The 18,453-nt window shown below is 39.4% G+C and overlaps 1 protein-coding gene across 1 annotated transcript in view; it reads left to right on the top strand.

The window, feature by feature from the left end:
• Nucleotides 1-18,193, top strand: part of PLCG2 (phospholipase C gamma 2) — a 49,420-nt gene extending 31,227 nt beyond the window's left edge. The window contains exons 18-32 of the mRNA XM_054296411.1: nt 251-370; nt 1,295-1,475; nt 2,677-2,745; nt 3,889-3,998; nt 4,785-4,881; nt 5,812-5,878; nt 6,129-6,286; nt 8,919-9,021; nt 9,972-10,181; nt 10,768-10,913; nt 11,915-12,029; nt 13,232-13,399; nt 13,708-13,796; nt 17,187-17,371; nt 18,151-18,193. Of these exons, the coding sequence (XP_054152386.1) occupies nt 251-370; nt 1,295-1,475; nt 2,677-2,745; nt 3,889-3,998; nt 4,785-4,881; nt 5,812-5,878; nt 6,129-6,286; nt 8,919-9,021; nt 9,972-10,181; nt 10,768-10,913; nt 11,915-12,029; nt 13,232-13,399; nt 13,708-13,796; nt 17,187-17,371; nt 18,151-18,193 (1,861 nt within the window). The remainder of the gene's footprint in view (nt 1-250; nt 371-1,294; nt 1,476-2,676; nt 2,746-3,888; nt 3,999-4,784; nt 4,882-5,811; nt 5,879-6,128; nt 6,287-8,918; nt 9,022-9,971; nt 10,182-10,767; nt 10,914-11,914; nt 12,030-13,231; nt 13,400-13,707; nt 13,797-17,186; nt 17,372-18,150) is intronic.
• The last annotated feature ends 260 nt before the right edge of the window (nt 18,194-18,453 follow it).

The following is an 18,453-nucleotide window of genomic DNA, read 5'->3' as shown; positions in this document are numbered from 1 at the left end:
TATGTTTTATTATTTCAGACAGACAAGGTGTTCTGATATATTCTTGATGCTTTCATCCAAAATAAACTGCTGTCTTACAATGTTTTGTAATAAACTGCTGTCGTAGGTGCCAAGGTGGGGAAAATCTAATGCATAATTTTTCTTAGAATGTTTGAAACTCTGTTGTTAATAACGCTGTCTGTTATTTTCCAAAAATGACATTTGACAAGCCTTGTAATGCTTTGCCCATTCTGGTTTTTCACTGCTGCAGTTGGTACTATAACAACTTGAGTCGGGGTGAGGCAGAAGACATGCTCATGCGAATTCCTCGCGATGGAGCCTTTCTCATTAGAAAGAGAGATGAACCTGATTCTTTTGCCATGACTTTCAGGTAAGAAAAGACAGGTAGGACTACCTTGCCTAGCAGCCCAACAATACTCTGGTTTTTCTTTAAAAAAAATAATGATATTTTCTTCCTTTCAAATTTTGAATGATTAGCGTGGTTGATTTGTGCAGCAGGTCCATGTATGAGAGTATGTGCAAGAGTTAATTTGTGACTGGCCTGAACCTTTATGCTTTTATAAAGATTGTTTGAGCACCAGCTGTCCTGTTCTTCCCATACAGAACTATGGGTGGCCCTTCTTTCATTCCCTGACACTCCTTGCTGAAGAGTGTTATTTTAAAGTTTCCTTCAAGACTACAGTGCAGATGCAGGTTCATCAATGATTCTATGTCCTTATCCCCTAGAAATCTTGACCTGTCATAAAACTGAAATGTCAAAGTGAAATTGTTGGCTTCTCTTACCAGGGGAAATAGTTTTGAACAGTTTTGTGGTTCTTGAAAAAGCATTAATGAAATATATAGAACTGTGATGTTCTGCATCATGCCTTCAGATCAAATTATGTTTCTCTGAAAATGCATAGTTTAGCAAAATATAAAGTTGCTTACTTGCATGGCTTATTATGTATTGAAGTTGTCCAAAATTCCCCAGTCTCCTGTTTACTATGGGGTGAAGTTTTCTGCTGTTACCAAGGTGGACATTGAAGTAACAGGAGCTGCAGCATCTCAATAAAACCATTTCACACCAGGAAAAACAAGGAGTACCAAAACTTCAACAGCTTGAAAAGGGTGTAGGGTCGTTTTGGATGGGATGGTTGTCAATGGATGGTTTTACTGCAAACACAAACCTTGCGTCCAAGCACAAGAAATTTTTTTTCTTTAAAAACTGATTTCCATAACTATCAAAATAATTAAATAACCATAATAATTGAATAAAGGAGGCTTTGCTAGAGACAGCTGTGCCCTTGTTCTGCAGGGCAGAGGGGAAGGTGAAGCATTTCCGAATCCAGCAGGAGGGGCGGCACTTTGTGCTGGGCACCTCGGCCTACTTTGAGAGCCTGGTGGAGCTGGTGACCTACTACGAGAAGCACCCGCTGTACAGGAAGATGAAACTGCGCTACCCCGTGACAGAGGAGCTGCTGGAGCGCTACAGCACGGTACTGGGATGGGCTGGGATGGACTGGGCTGGGCTCTGGTTCTGGTACGGGATCTCTGCGGGATGTTAAGCAGATCAATTTCTATGAAATTGAGATGTCTATACTGACTTCTCTCACAAAGGTGTGAAGAGCAGCTTCATCTTTGATGATTATTTGCTTAGAGAAGCCCCACTGTGTACTGGGGGTCGTTGCACTACTAAAATTGTTTTTTGGTAATAGCCTTGCCTACAGTTGGCCCTGAATTCTATGGCTGAAGTGGGCATTGATTTTAAAATGATCATGCAGATGCCAGTTGCTAAGTGCTTCAAAAAAAATGAAATACTCTGCTGTGCCTCTCACTCTGGACATTTCAGGGATGGTGTCCCACTGCCTTCTGTGGTAAAAGGTACCTCTGAAAGCTCACTGTGAGATAAGCATGAGGAAATCTCCCCAGGCTAGAGAGGAAATCTCTCTAGCCATTGACTAAACAAGGAGCCTGGATAATTAACTGAGGATAAAGGGCTGTTTTCTGGATGGATGTGTTTCATTTTGAGGGAGTTTTGCTTTGGAAAGCCTGAGGTGCTGTCTTCACTTTTCAAGTATATGTCTTTTTGAAGCTGCAGGAAACTACATCTGGCAGATCTGCAGAAATCAAAACCGGAGGATTTTGTTTTTTCTGGGGAGTCTAAAAGAGACTAAAAAGATTTTATACCTCAGGATTTTTTATGATGTTGCCTATAGCAAAGGTTCTGTATCTTAGTGCTGGGTTCTGATGGAATCACAAGGAGAGGATAAAATGAAAAATCGACTCTGTATATTGTTGTAGAGTCATCTAATAATGAAACCAGTGCTGGTACTGAAGTACTGTAACACAGAAATCATAAGTGCAGATATTTCTTTTCTGGTTGCACATAGAAGAGTATTCACAATAAAAAAATCTTTTGACTGATTAAAAGATACCTTTATGAGGTATTTCTGTTTCACCAGGTTTTACTCAGTTCATTAAACTGAGGCATAGACAGATTAAATAACATACTCATCTTCGGTTATGTTCAACTGTAGAAGTGAGCAAAACACACAGAGATGACTGGCTTCCCTCCTCTTCTGTTGGCCTGTGTGCTGTCAGAAAGGTGGTTTCAGAAAGAAATGTTCAATAAACATGAAGTACTTTTATAACTTCTTGATTCCTGAAACTTGATTATTTTTTCTTCCTTGTTTTTAGGAAAAAGATATTAATTCCCTCTATGAAGTCAAGATGTATGTGGAGCCCAGTGAAATCACCCCCACAGTGGTATGCTTTAAGAGATATGTTCACACTTACTGTAGACCTCTGAAAATGAGACTTGTTGGTTTCCTGTTGGCAGAAATAAAAAGAATTGAAAGCATCAGGCTGCTTGGTTTAGGGGGAGAACTGGACAACAGAAATTGAAAGGGTGTGACTTTTTTCAAGCTTCTTGTTAAAATTTGTACCCACACATTTTCTTGTGTGCAAATCCTGTAGAGATTCACTCAGTCTGGGAATTTGGGCACTTTCTGCTCTTGAGTCTGTGGAGGTGATTTGGTTTGTGGGTCTCCAAATTAAATACCTGTGAGAGGGTTTAATTTGAGAAGGCCACATCTTCAAGGAAAGAAAGTACAACATGAAAATTTCTGTGTTTGTGGGTGTCTGTGTACTCTTGTTCCATTAGCAAAGATCTTCTGCATGCACAAATAAGTGCAGAGTTTATTCACATGCTTTCTATAAAAATTTGGTGCCTTTGGTCTATTAATGAATTATTAGAATTTTTATCCTTTATATTCTGTTTTAAAAACAAGTGTCCCAGCAAACATTACTTGTCTGTAATTCTTGCAGTGCCTGCCTACTTGCAAATTCTCATGAGAATCACCTGCTTGTAAATTTTGTCACTAATTCTTTTTAGTAATTTTTGCTGGTGAATTTGCATCGCTGCTGAAGCATTTGGGTAGGAGTAAATTCAAGATAAAGGTTTAGCTCATCCTGCTGAAACTTTGTCTTCCCAAAGGAAGTGTGATCAGCAGGATTGCTGATGGGGTTTTGAAGTGGAGGTTTTGTAGGCACCTCAGCCTGAAAACTCCAATGTGTTATAAAAATAGAGGATTTATATTTCACTTTGGGTTTTTAAAAATTTTTGGGTTTATGTTTTCTACCTTAATTATGTTGCAGCACCTAAGAAAGATTTTATTTTTTCTTTTTCTTTTTTTTCCAAGCTGATACTTGTGTAGTACCAAAGTAGCATCACTTACTTCCACCAATAGATGTCACTCAGGAACTTCAGTATTTTGTTTCTAAGCTTCATAACAACAACAACAAAAAAATCCAATCTGCCCTATTTTTTTTTTTTGTTTTAAGATTGCATTATTGATTATTTTCTGACCTGTCCCCTCAGATGACCCCTTTGCTCTGTTTCTCTTAAAGCCTCAGAGAACAGTGAAAGCCTTGTATGACTACAGAGCCAAAAGGAGTGATGAATTGAGCTTCTCTCGAGGAGCTTTAATTCATAATGTCACAAAGGAAACTGGAGGCTGGTAAGGACAAAGATTCCTCCTGGGAGGACTTCTGGTGACTTTCTAGATGGAGGAAAAAATGAGCTTTGAGTAATAGTTTTTAAAAACTGCCTGTTGTCTGATTGCTGCTTATTAACTGTGCCCTTACAAATCTTTATGCCAGTATATTAAAAAAAAACCAACCCAAACACAAAATCCCCTCATCTTCAATTCTCTTTTCATGTCTTTTTCATTTTTCTATCCCACAGCAATAACCTCAACCTGCAGAACCTCCATAGTGTGGTATATCCCCTATTTTTCCCATAATACCTCCATCCTTCCTGAACATTTGTGTTTTGGGAAGTCATTGCAATCATTGCTCTTCTTCTGTTCTTGCTCTGCTAAGCATTTCTCAAACCCACCTTTTTTAGTGCTCTGTACAGTCTCCTTTCATAACAGGTTTTCTTTTTTAGCTGGCTTGTAAATTGCTTGGAAAGCTTGGGAATCTAATGTTTCCCTGTAGTTTCTACAGGGTAATCAACCACATAATAGTGTTTTTAGTACTGGTGGGGGAAAAAGCCTCTTAAGTCATTAATTGCAGTTTACAGTAACTGTAATCCCTCTGAAATCATCTGTTACTACAGTTAATGATTGCTTTGTTAGAGCTCTTAGCTACTTCATCATTTATATTTTTGGTGATAGGCAGCTAGACCATCTAGTGTAGGGTATTAATGACCAATTTCTTGGGGATTATTGCTTCATTAATAGTCTTTTGAAGCACTTTAATTTTTTTTTTTCCATTCTCTCTACTTGTCTGTTTAAATTCAGGTGGAAGGGGGATTATGGAGAAAAAGTCCAACATTATTTTCCATCTAATTATGTTGAAGATCTGTCATCTGATAACTCTGCTGAGCTTGAAAATCAGGTGAGGGTAATGGTTTGCTGCATTTCCTTGGCTACCTGCTGAAGTGGAAGTCTGGTTTATACACTCACAATTCCATGTGCTGTGTTTGAGGGAGCAGAATAGAGGGATCTATGCATTCTTCATTGTTCTCTGGTGCTGAATATTTTTGTCAGGATATCCCTTGCTGAAAGCTATTTAAGGAGATAGAATATCTTGAGTTGGAAGGGACCCCCACATATCTATGATTTTATGATAGCTGAATTGGTGAGGCTTTAGGAGATTCTGGTTGTTTCCTGCTAATAAAAATAATGAACAGTGTAAATTTTTCATAGTTTGGCTAAACAATAACATTTAAAACCTGGAACTTAATTGGTTTCCCTGTATAATCACTGTCTTAATATTTACAAATAAGAAAATTGTATGTCCAAACACACCTTGAGTGGTTTTACTCTCCATTATTAAGTTTTTATGCATAAACCAATCCTGTTTGTCAAAAGAATCTAAAAAAATTTGGTCCTCTGTCTTGGACAAAGAGCTCTTGAACAAAAGAAAACAGAACTGAACAGTAATAAGTTTTGACATCTTTGGATTTCAAAAATAAAACATTGAATTCTTATGTTCTTCTGAAGCACTTCCAGTGATTTTGCAGAAGTCTTTGGAGAAAACCACAAGTATTGCATTTCTTCCCCCCTGGTTATTGTAACCTTAAGCAGAGTTGAAAAAGCAGCAGTTATGTCAGGACAGGAGCTACCACAAAGTAGTCTTGTTTTGACTTCTCTCACTGAAGAGATCCTTGTGTGTTTTTTGGATATGAAAACAGGCTTTCAAACATTATGGTGAGCATGCTGTCAGTAAAGCTGAGATTAGATTTAATGGTGCACATTTATTATTTGTTAATGTCCTGTGTGTGTTCACTCAAGAGATTTAGGGTCAGATTTAAATGTTTTTCAGATCATTGAGGACAACCCACTGGGCTCTCTGTGTCGTGGCATCCTGGTGCTCAATACATACAACGTTGGTGTGTATTTTCTGATGCTTATATATGGACTCCTGACCTTTCTCTATTAAGTAGACTCTTTTATCTTAAGCAGGAGAGATTTAAAAAAAAACCAAACAAACCCCTCAAACACCTACTTGTATTAATATAGCCAGCAGAATTAATATGTTGAAACTTGGTAATACTAAATGCTGCAATAAATCAACAATGACACCTTAGAAAGAGCTGTTGGATTTCGGTATAAATTTCTTGCTATGGTATTATCTAACAGTGAAAATGCCACAAGGAAAACACAAAAAGCCTTTTGTCTTCATTCTGGAACCTAAGAATCCAGAAGATCCATGTGTTGAGTTTGCAACTGATAAAGTAGAAGAACTCTTTGAATGGTACCAAAGTATCCGTGAGATCACCTGGAAAACAGCAGAAGAGGTATTGCTGCAAATTCATCTGTTGTTGTTTTAATAATGTGCTGCTATAAATTTGCAATAGCTTTTGTCTTTAGCTGCCCTACACTGCTAAATGTTTCTCTCACATGGTCCTTCACCCTCTTGCATATTGCTGTTGTCTGCTCATTTTATTGATGCTGTGCATCTTGTTCCATAACCTCTCTGGTGAATAGTACATGAATTAGCATTTTATGTAAATTGAGGTTAACAGGAGTTTTCCAGCTGAGTACTGTATTGCACCCTGCCCCTCAGTGCAGTGTGCTTGCTAGGCCGGGGTGAATACCACTACAATTTTCCATCTGGTCACACTGGTTCATCCCAGTGTTGAGCAGAAGCTCTGATGGCAGACAGTTCTTTCCAGAGCTGTGAATCCACCAGTGAGGGTGTGTGAAATCTGAGCTGCCATTCCCTAAACTCTTCTTGTCCTCTTTGCTAACTCTGTTTTGCAGTGAATACAGTGGCACTGATAGAGGATTGCTTGGCTAATACTTTATTTGTAACTAATTACCACATTCTGGATTTCCCAGTGCTTCAATAGTAGTATTTCCTAATACTTGCCAAGAGATTCAAGGATTCTGCCTAAGTTTAGCTTCTATGTCCCTCTACTGCCACTGAAAGATATTCTTCAGGACTTGCTGTTCCTGTTCTGATGCACTAATTTACCTCCCTGTAATCTTTTCTAGTATTTAAGAAGTCTTTGTCTTGACCAAAAAATCCTTACTTTGGCTGTGCTTAAGGATACTCTTTTTTGTTGCTTTTATTCATCTTTTATTAAGTGGGTGATATGGTTGATAGAAAATGTGTTTCAGTGTTTCATGCTCATGGTGTTTATCTGTCATGTGGAGTGGGAGTGCTCTGAGGGTTGTCCTGATCCTATTTATAGCAGACAAGTTGATATCTCAAGCAGAGGACTGTAAATCCAGCAAGGGGAGAAGCAACAGGAGCTGTTGACCTGTTGTTGGGGGAGGAGAGATACAGTTCTTGTGCCAGGCTTTCATTTAGAAGTAAAAATGAGAAAAAGAGGAACACGACCTAAAAGAAGTGCCTCCAAATTGAATGTTTTTTATGTTACAACAATGGCTCTTCAGGAGCCTGGCAGCTTTTTCTCTCTCCGTACAGTTGGAGAAGTATTAAACAGTCTGTGTTCAAAGATGCTTTAAAACCCATTTCTGTCAGTTGAGAGGCTTTTCTCACAGCGTGGCCTCCACAAAGTTCACATGACAGACTGACTGCTGCAAGGGAAGGGGATGAAGATGAGGAAAGGCCCCTGTTGCCAGTACAGTTAAGAGGCTGAATTTTGGGGAAGGAAAAAGCACAGTGAGTTAAAACTGTGCTGCAACGTGATACAGGGGGATTTTTAAACGAGTTTGGTTTTGGACAATGTCTGTTGTGCACAAAAGATAAAACTAAGCTTCATGTCTCTTGTAATCCCTGCTCAGTACTGACACTTGCCATGCTCCCTGGGGTGGCTGTTCCTTGCTCTCCTGCTTGGTTATCTCTAGAGGGTTCTGGCTAGGAATGAGCCCATGCCACCAAAAAGTGATCTTTTGCTGCTCAGAGCTTTGGTTACTGTTGAGCAATGTCTGGGAACTGTGGTGGATCACTAAGTACAATGAGGTTTGTACAGTTTTTTCTCAAGGTTATTTCCAAGTCTAAACACTGTATTCCTCTTTCTTTTTCTTTGACTTCAATTTATAATCTCTGGTTCAGTGAGATATTCTGGAAACCTGTGGCTCCCTGGTTCTGATTTTCATTCCTTTTATGTTTGTCGTGTTGGGGGAATTCTTTTGGAAGGCTTCCTGACTGCTGCTGCTTCATGATCTTTGGTGCCAAAGCTAATCACTGTTCAGTATGGGACTCCTCTAACATGTTTTATCCTGTAGCTGCTTCTTGTGCCTGAAAAGCCTCCAGCCCAAATGTCTCCACTCAGGACACGTCCTGCTGCTTTTAGCAGTTCCCAGTCTCTGCTGGCAGGGAACACTGCTCAGCTCCCACAGAGCAGGTGCTTGCAAGCGTGGAAGTGGAGAGAGCAGGTTTGGTTCTGGGGATTTAACAAGCTTGCACATGATTTTCCATACAGAACATGATGGGTTTGGTGCACAAATAGAAAACGACATAGAAATGATGCTCAGAGAGTTTGAATTTCGCTGTTTAGGAGTTACTAACAAGACTCTAGTTCTGCCAAGGATTATAAATAGATACAGAAACACTTTACTACCCTTTGCATTTTTTCTGCATGCATTTGCATTTATATGAGGTATAGGGTTAAGAATGTAACTAAAATTGAGTTGAGTAGAGCCACATTAAAAGAAAAAAAAAACGTTGCCAGGATTCCAAGCATGACTGATCAGGGAAGAACTGAAACCCTTGCTTACAAAACAACACCTTTGTCCCCACCAAAAAAAACCCTATAAGAACATCCCCAACTAAACCTCAGCATTTGGTTATTACCTGTTCTCTGAGCTGGGTCTAAAAGTGCATTACATCTGTGCAAGTGTCTAAGGTATCAGATAGGAATCTGGGCACCAAAGAAGGCTTTCATTAGAGTGCACCCTGGAGCTACTGTGCCATAATACTCAGTGTTCCTAGAATCTAAACTTCGTTATGTTTTCCAGGAGAACAGGAGGAAATACTGGGAAAAGAATCAGTTAATTGCCATTGAATTATCTGATCTAGTAATCTACTGCAAGCCAACGAGCAAAACCAAGGACAATTTAGGTATTGCCTTTAATATTACATTTGATTTTTACTCTTTCTACTATCTTTACAGATGTTAGTTGGGATTTTAGGTCTGAAGATAAAAATCTGTCCTACTGGAAAACAAAGCTCTGCTTCACCCAGGCAGTTTTCAATAGCACTTTGAAATTGTACACCAGGGAACTTAGTGCTGCTCATCTATCACAAAAGAGCTGTCACAAATTTTAATTAGTTAACTAGAGACATCCTTTCAGATGTATATTCCATGGGGAAGCTCACTAGTTATATTTCAATTTACTTTTTTGAGATTAAAAACTCTGGCTGAACACTTGTGATTTGTTTGTAAAAAAACCTTCATAAATAGGTTTACTGTGCATTTGTTAATTTTACTGTGAGAACATGTTTGCCAGGACTAAGCTGTTGGAATGATGTATGGCTTCATAACATAACTGGGCCTGTGTAAGTGCAGCTGTGGATTCTGACACTGAAATATGTACTTTTAATTCCAGTTTTTTGTCATTGCTGCTGGAGAAGCCAGTAAATGTGCCCTTTTTCTTTAAGTTTCTTGGTAAATGTTTTTAATAAGCTGTCACTGCATTTAAGACATTATAATTATAGTTATTTTATGAGGCATTGGCTGACCCTGGCTCACCCTTTCTTCCCCCCATTTAGACCCAGAAAAAGATGTCTCATTTAAATATGTGTTATAGTGATCAGAAGTACGTTATTAGCAATGATGAGATGAGAACATGACTGCAGGCTCTTATCTGCCCTTCTGTAAAGCATGTGGCAGGAAGGCAATTTCAACTTTCAGGCTTGATTTTCAACCATTTTGCCTGAAAACAGTGCCAGTTATTGCATTAAAGGACAAGGCAAAGCAAAGTAAAACAAAGTCTTGGTGCAAATACAGTATAAATGTCAACTTCTTTCTTCCTTTGGTAACCACTCTTCTTCCTCCTCCCCCTGTGTAGACAATCCTGATTTCAGAGAAATCCGTTCTTTTGTGGAAACCAAGGCTGAGAGCATTGTGAAGCAAAAGCCACTGGAGCTGTTGAAGTACAACCTGAAGGGGCTGACTCGTGTCTACCCCAAAGGGCAGAGGGTTGACTCATCCAACTATGACCCATTTCGCCTCTGGCTTTGTGGCTCCCAGATGGTGGCTCTGAACTTCCAAACTCCAGGTAATTTTCCCTTTGAAAAAGAATCGAATCCACCTTCTGTTTCACTGTAAATGAGCCCCTTTATGGCCCTTCTGCTTTCTAATCACCATCCTAATTATTTGAACTTCTCTGCAAGAAGCTGGAGAAGTTTGAAATTTGGTTTTTCATGTGTAGGTTGCCATCCAGAGCTGGGCCCCAGAAATAGATCTCCAAAAGCCCTGTCTCTGCGCATAACTGCCCCCAAGCCCTGAAAGATTTATTTCACTTTCATCTCTTGGTAGGAAGCAAGCAGATATATTTCAAGTGAATTTCAGAAGAATGAATACAGCCAAAGGAAGGCTGTATTCCACTTCATGGTGAGGGCCAGCTAGTTTGTGATACACTGATAGGAAGCTAACTGGGGATGGAGATGGGGTTTTTTGGGATTGGAATTGGTGAAAAATGGCCTGTCAAATTCAGTTACTGAAGGAATAGAGTCTCCCATCTTTCCAGCTCCTTCTGATGAAGTGGTGACCAGAAAGAATTGCAGAGAGGAGCCATTAATCTGGTATTTCCTTAGCTTTATTCCAGGGGATCTTGTGCTGTGACTGTTTAACTCTCTCCCCAGATAAATACATGCAGTTGAACCATGCCTTGTTTTCCCTGAATGGACGCACTGGCTACGTGCTGCAGCCAGAGAGCATGAGAAATGAGGAGTATGACCCAATGCCAAATGACTCCAAGAGGAAATTGCAGATGATTATGACAGTTAGGGTAAATCTCTTTTGTAAATTATATTTTTTATAAGTCATAAATCTCTATAAAACTAAAAATAAAGCTATTATGTTTCAGAGCAAGATCTGACAGGTTGTCAAAATACTGTTTTTAAATGTCAGTGCGTGTTCGAATAAAACTAACTTCACTGGTTCCTGAAAAGAAATATATGTCTTTATCATGCTAATGAAGAACATGCTATAGGACTGAAAACACAATCCTGGGATGATTTTGTGTAATTGCTAATAAATATATCAAATTAACTAACTTGAATTTCCAATCAAATGAGTTCTTAGTAGAAAGGTCCTATTGGAGATTGATTAGCAGCAGACTAACTAGTTCAGGGATTTTGAGTGTGAAAGAAAGATAGTTATAATGAAATATAGAAACTAAACAGAAAACCTAATAAGCTGATCCCCCACTTCATATTTAATACGCTATGACTTAATCTGAATGCCATTCTCATTTTTCTTCAAGAGATGAGTTTATGATTGGAAAATGTTGCCATCTTGACCGGGTGCCAAACAGGGCTGAACTTGTTTCTGTTTTCAATTGCTATGCAGTAAGACAGGTTCTTTAAAAGTATTTTTTCTGAGAAAGAAGAAACACATTAATTACTCTTCACTACAGTTTAAAGGTGAGGTAAACAGGGCCTGTGAATGCAAAGCAGAAATGTCTTGAAATGGGTATGTAATAAACACAGAAGAAAGATAACAGAACTTGTGCTCCGGGCTTGGCCTGGAGCTGCACACTGTGTGTAATGAATGTCAGCTACATTGTCTTTTTTTTTCCTTACAATGAAAATCATTGAGTTACCCAGACTACTGGAGAGGTTGTTATTGTTGGCACAGATAATACATGCAAACATATTCAAGAGAGAGAATGTGTGCTTTTCCATGTTCTGGATTTTTCCCCCCTCTTGTTCTGTAGGCTACCTTCTGTTAGCAAAAATGATGCCAAGTTTCCTTTGGAGGTGGTTCTAATTTACAGTTGCTTTGCAGGTTTTGGGTGCTCGTCATCTCCCTAAACTTGGTAGAAGCATTGCCTGTCCCTTTGTAGAGGTTGAAATTTGTGGGGCTGAATATGACAACAGCAAATTCAAGACAACAGTTGTGAGTGAGTATCTGTGGGTTTCTGTGTTGCAGGGATATGGTTCTACTTCTAGGGTACTTAAACAAAGTGAGCAGAGGATGAACATTGCAGGGGGAGTAAGTTAACTGTAGCTCTAGACTGATGAGTCACAAACTCTTGTTCTTTTTCTTATCATGGGGCCTGTTAATTTGAGAAACTTCAATGTATATCAAATTTAGGAAAAAACAGTACTATTGCAGTTTAGGGAAAAAAAAAGACCCATTCTGTTACGTTGTTGCACATGCATAAGTTTGTGTATTTGCATATTTAAAAAAACACTGTCTTGGGAGTGCCTCCAACAGTGCTAGTCAGTTCCCAAAAGTCTGGCCCAAATGGGGAGTTACTACTGTGAGCTCCAGACTGTGTTTATTTAAACTGAGGTTCTGAGACTGGCACCCCCTTGGAGGCAGCTTGGGTGTATAGGGCTGTAAAATATTTTAACTTGAAATGCATTAGAAGTTTGATCAAAGCTTAGTCCTGGGGAGTTTTGGATAAGGAATGTGTTTGTGTGTGCATGAACTTAAGTGTGCTGAAATGGGGCAATATTTCAGCCACTTCGTACTTCACCATTTAGTATTTCTGGATGCAACAGTGTTCCTCTGGTAAAAAATAGGCTCTGGTTCTGATTATCCAAACCAGTGATACCAGTGGAAAATAACCACAGCATCAGGAGCAGAATGTGCATTGTGGCTCCTCAGTACTTCAGAGAAGATTATTATTTAAACTTTCTGTGAGAAGTGACCAAGAGTTTAGAAAGCAAACTTCCTGGCTGTGTCACATAAACCAAATCTTGGTGTTCTGTGCATAGCTACAAAAATTGGACCAAGGTACATGAGTCTTCCTAGAGCTTTTCCTGCTTTCTCTTGGATATGGAACATGAGGCTTATGAATGTGAGAAATTAATTAGCTTTTTCTTCTCTTTACAAATACATGTCCTAGGAGGTTTTATATGTTTGAATACAAATAATAGCTTTTCTTCATGGATTTTCATCCCTGCCAAGTTTCCTCCCACCCCCACCACCAAGTAAACAAATACAAACTTTCTGAAGCAAGGTTACAACGTGAGACAGATGGCAAATAGGATTTTTGGGCTTCTATATCCCTAGAAAACTTCCTGGGATACACACTCATATGTGAATGAAGTGAAATTATTGCTTCATACTGCAAATGTTTCCTTTTCATTACAGATGACAATGGCCTTAATCCAATTTGGGCACCTTATGCAGAGCAAGTGAGATTTGAGATTTACGACCCAAATCTGGCGTTCCTGCGCTTCGTTGTTTATGAGGAGGATATGTTCAGTGATCCCAACTTCTTAGCACATGCCACTTTTCCCATCAAAGGAATCAAATCAGGTGAGATCAGCAGCTATAATGAGGTGCTGTTGAGCATTACTGAGCTGTGCCTTCCTCTCTGATGCCTCATCCTGCCTGGATGAAGCTCCTTCCTCTGGCTTTACTTTTCAAGAGCATCTGAAATCAGGTGTTTCTCAATTTTGCCAGTCTTGCCTTTTGCTTCTCTGCAATTGCCATAGTAGAGCCTGCTCTCAGCAGAGAAGCATTTGAGCACTGAAGAATGTTCAAAGTGTGCACCATTTCTGTGACTGTGAATTTCCCCTTGATGGATTCTGTAATTGCCCTTTGTTTTCCTTCCCCTGGCCCAGGTTTTAGGTCAGTTCCTCTCAAGAATGGCTACAGTGAAGATATAGAGCTGGCCTCGCTGCTGGTGCACTGTGAGATGCAACAAGTTCTGGTGAGAAGCTCTGGGGTTTGTTGTGTGCACTCAGGGTGTCTGTTACCAGTTCTTTGTGGGAACCAGGAACTGAGGATTCAGTTTTCTGTTCTGTATGTGATGTGCTGTTGTCAAGCATTTCTTCTGCAGGTACTGGGGAACACAAATAGCACAAATTGAGTTACTCTCCCTCTGGGTGGACAGATTACACGGTTGTTAAAAGAAATAACACACAAACAAAGCCTCATTACCTCCAATAGTTTTTGCTGTAACAGCATGGTCGTTGTCTTTCCTTGTTAACTGACTGATACCATGCAAAGCTAGCTAAAATCAGCTTTGGTTTCATAGATTAATCTTTTTGTTTTTAAAGGTCCTACATAAAAAGAAATCACTTCAGCAATAGAAGGTAGTAATTTCTCCTAGTATTTCATTAAAATAACCCATCAAGTAGAAGACCTATCTGGTTCTTAAAGAACTGCTAATTTCCTCCTTTTAAGCCTCTCTGAACACCTACTTGAAATAGTAGTATTTTAAAACACATGGGGGAAAAATAATGATGCTCATGAATCCAGGCATTAAAGCAGCTGATCTGTGAACAGTATTTGTTGGTGTTCCAAGGGTGCTGCTGTATATGCTGATTTGTAGGATATTTTTCAGACTCTTTCTTAATAATATATTACATAATTTAAATACACTTGTGATATGATGAAAGTTTAAAGATGCTTCTGGGAAGTGGCTATTTCAGGGTGCTTTCCAGCACCCTTCTGATTCAGAGAAAAAGAAATTTCAAGTTCTTATTTTTAGTCTGTCAAACCATTCAGGCCCACGCTGCACTTCACACTAAGTGACATTATTTTCCTGATTGAAACATCAGCTTCTGTGAACTCTAAGTCATTATGTCTCTGGAGGGACTTGTACCTGCAGTTGCATACACTGAACTGGAAATTTGTGAATTCAGTCACATTGTTCTTCCCAGAGGAGTGGAAGCCTTTTTCAAACATTCTTTGTGGAGGTTTTTATGAAGCCCCCTTATAACACCTGGTGTAAAATGACAGTGTGTGCAATGACAGTGTTTGAAAGCTGTGGTAGGTTCTCTAAGTTCCTTCTGTGGGCCAGCCAAGGGATCTGAGAGCAGGAGAGGATCAGAAGCTGAGACCAGGGATGTGTGTGTGTGAAGAGGAGACCTGTATCCTTTCAAGATAATATTTAAATTGCTCATATTTCAGTGACTCAGGTCTCATAGGGGAGGCCTGGTAAATTGCTGGTTCTGGGCTTGATCCCTTAGGGAAAACTGACAAAGTCACCATTGCCTAATGCTGAGCATGGACATCACTTGTGGATACATTGCAAACCCCTCCTGCTGCGGTTTCTCTTCAGGAATCCAGATCATTATTGCCTGGGGCAGGAGCAGCTCTCAAATGTTGTTCATAGCAGCAGTCTGTCCCCCAATCTGTCAGCACTGACTCCTTTGACAGTAGCACATTTCACACTCTAGAATCCCCTTCTGCTTGTCAAGCCAAATGAAGATGCAGCTCAGCTCAGTGTTTTTACAATGCCTCGTGGCAATGCAGTGCAGGACAACTTCCAAAAACTTCCTTTTGTTTGGCAGCCTGCAACAAGCCCAGACTCACCACATTGGTCAACTCTAGAACTTTTGCCAGGTCATTCAAGAAGCATCAGAAAAGATCAAGGCTTCCTCTGTTCCTCTGCTTCTTTTTAAGAAGTGATGGCCTTCCACAAAATAATGACATTTAATAACAGGCCTTCCATAAATAATGCCATTTATAATATCTGTTTATATACAGAGCCCATCTGCATGTGCTTGGAGATGAAATACAGAATTGTAATGAGGAATTACAGATGGCTGTGAAGTTTATCAGGAATAGTAAAGCAAAAACATTTTAGACATAAATATACACATTTGTGAATTATTATGTGGGGCCTTAGTTGCTGTACAACTTAAACATGTTTTTTGATGTTGTAGGAATCATACTATACTGAGGTGGTTGTTGCACTTAAAGGCATGTCTTATTTGCTTGAAAATTGATTTACTTCCTTCAGAAAGTGCATGTACTTCTTCAGCTTTGTCTGACTACAGTCAGCCTCAATGCTATATGTGTTCTTGACTTAAAGATTGAAGTGGACATCTTAAAATACAGCTTAAGCTGTACCTTTGTGGATACATTTGTTTACAGGAACTAACAGTGGTACATATGCATCTTGATGATTACACCTGGGAATTGGTAATTAACAATCTCCATTTCTTTTGTGATTTGGAAATACAAAGTTTCCTACTCCTTTACAAACAAAAATTAAATAAATTATCTTTAAGTCTTAGTCAGCAGTATAGCAGTGAGGCTGTTTCAGTTGCTCCAACCCATGCCTGCAGAGGAATGTATTTCAGGAGGTAAAAAGGGTTTAGGAAAGGATCTTGTTGCTGTAACTGAAACCTCTTGGGTATGTTGCTAAGCTATCAATTTTCCTAGATCTGTACTGAATGCAGAAAGAGGCATTCTTATTAGTATGCTGCCTCTGAAAATGTTTGGATTTATTACATTTATTGATTGCATGTCATTTCTTGTAGAAGGAGTATCTTGTTTTGCTGCTGATGTGAAAATTAAGACTTCAGTCCTGCCAGTTCTGCTCCCCACTAGTAACTCTATAAAGAGGCAGCTTTTGCATCCAAAGTTTTGAAGTATTAAAATAATTTGAAGTCCTAAAGGGAATCATGATGATTGCTTATGGTTGTAAAATATTTTGAGACCTTCTACTGTGGGCCACAATAGAAACTCAGACCTACTCAGTTCCTTTGCAAGTACTGAATTGCCATAGTCACATAAAAATACAGGATCTGTCCTTCTTTCTTGGTACATCTGAGTATTTGCTGCTGTAAGGGGTCCTATTTACCAGTCAGTATTTTGACCTTTAGTCTACATTTCAATAGAAAATCCGCAGGATTATCACTTTGTCACATGATAGGCAAATATGATGGAAGAACCAAAACCTAAACATTTAAAAGTGTATTTTTAATATTATTATAATCTGATAAGCCGTTGTGATAAACTATTTTCTGTTCTTTCCTCAACAGACTAGATGGTCTATTAGGGAAAAATATTCCAAAAGAAGATTCAGATAGACAAATTTTTTGATCTGTGCTAGAATGTCCCTGATGCCTCTGTCACAGGGTATGACTGGTCTTACTGTGGGGCTGAGGAGGTTTTTTTAGTGCTTTCTAAGTTTGTTTCCAGAAACATTCCAGAAACATCCAATCAAACTAATTTTATAAAATGTTCTATGCAGTTATTAAAATGTGGTTAGGAAAACAAACTCATCCCCCAAACTGTGCTGGTTCTGTCTCATTTTGGGAACGATTTTTACAAAATCTCTTTGATTTCCAATGTTCCTTTGAAGGAAAGTGAAGAGGAGCTTTATTCCTCCTGTCGGCAGCTTCGGAAGCGCCAGGAGGAGCTGAACACCCAGCTGTTCCTCTATGACAGCCACATGAACCTGAGGAACCCCAACAGGGATGCAATTCTGAAAGAATTCAACGTCAATGAGCACAAACTACAGATTTATCAAGAGACTTGCAACCGCAGGTGGGTTGATGATCATTCTCCCTTCCAAGGCAGCTCTGTCTAGATAGGATTTATGGTAAAGAAACCTCAGCCATACCAAAGGAAACATCTACAGAGTGGTGAGGGTAGAATGAGCTCATGTGGAATGAGAAAGGGCTGTAGAGAAGCCAGGCTGGGCCTCAAGCCACTAGAGGCCAGCAGAAGCTGAGGAATGTGTGCAGAGGAATCTCAGTGGCAGTGATCACAGTGACACTTGTAATCCTGGCAGGTTTTATATCCCTCTCTGCTGCTCTCTGGGAGGGAAACCTGGAAGTATATACAGACAAATAAATAAACCTCTTCACTCTTGCTACACTATCAGAGTTATGTCCCTGGAAATGTCATGCACATATGAGATATGTGGGAACAGATACACAAACCACAAAAGATAAAGCCAGTATTGAGTTGTAACAGCACAGCATTGTCAGTTCAGTGTCAGTGCATTATCCAGAGCTTAGGGGAAGGTTCCTTCTCCTTTGCTGCCACCTTTGGCTGGGTGTGAGGGAGATAGAGGGAGGCTTCATTGTACCAAGGGGAAGTTTTGAGTCGATCTCAAGACTTTAAATATTCTTGCTCTTTTTTGTGTGTGCTGAACTGCTGTGTGAATCACTTATTTACTCCCATTTATTGAGGGAAAAATTGCAGTGCTCATTGCTGGTACATTACTTGCCACTGGTATCCAAGTACATTGAATTTGGTAGACTGTTTTCCTCTGAGAAGTTCCTATTAGGCCTGACTTTTTCCTTTTCTTTTCCCTTAAGATTAAAGGAGAAGAAAGTCAGTAACAGCAAATTCTACTCTTAGAGCCCATCATTCTTTGATGTGTGCTTTACGGTGCAATTCAGGAAGAGATGAATTTATCCTGGTCGTCCAACTCAGTGACGGTCTCATCAGACAGAATGACTGGAAGAAGAGAAGGAAGGGGAAATATGGATTTCCTTTATAATTTTTCTTCTAAGTAAAACTGTTTTAATATCTAATAATTTATATTCTGTACAAAGCATACCCTCTGTGCAGGCCAGAACTTCTGTGTATTCAAGGTTTTTAAAACTTGAGGATGTGTA

The sequence above is a fragment of the Melozone crissalis genome, unplaced genomic scaffold, assembly GCF_028551555.1.
Source record: "Melozone crissalis strain CALT ecotype California unplaced genomic scaffold, PUWL_Pcris_2 ptg000007l_1, whole genome shotgun sequence".
NCBI classification, from domain to species: Eukaryota; Metazoa; Chordata; class Aves; order Passeriformes; family Passerellidae; genus Melozone; species Melozone crissalis.
Note: the sequence above shows the minus strand (reverse complement) of the source record. Positions and strands in the feature narration are given on the sequence as shown.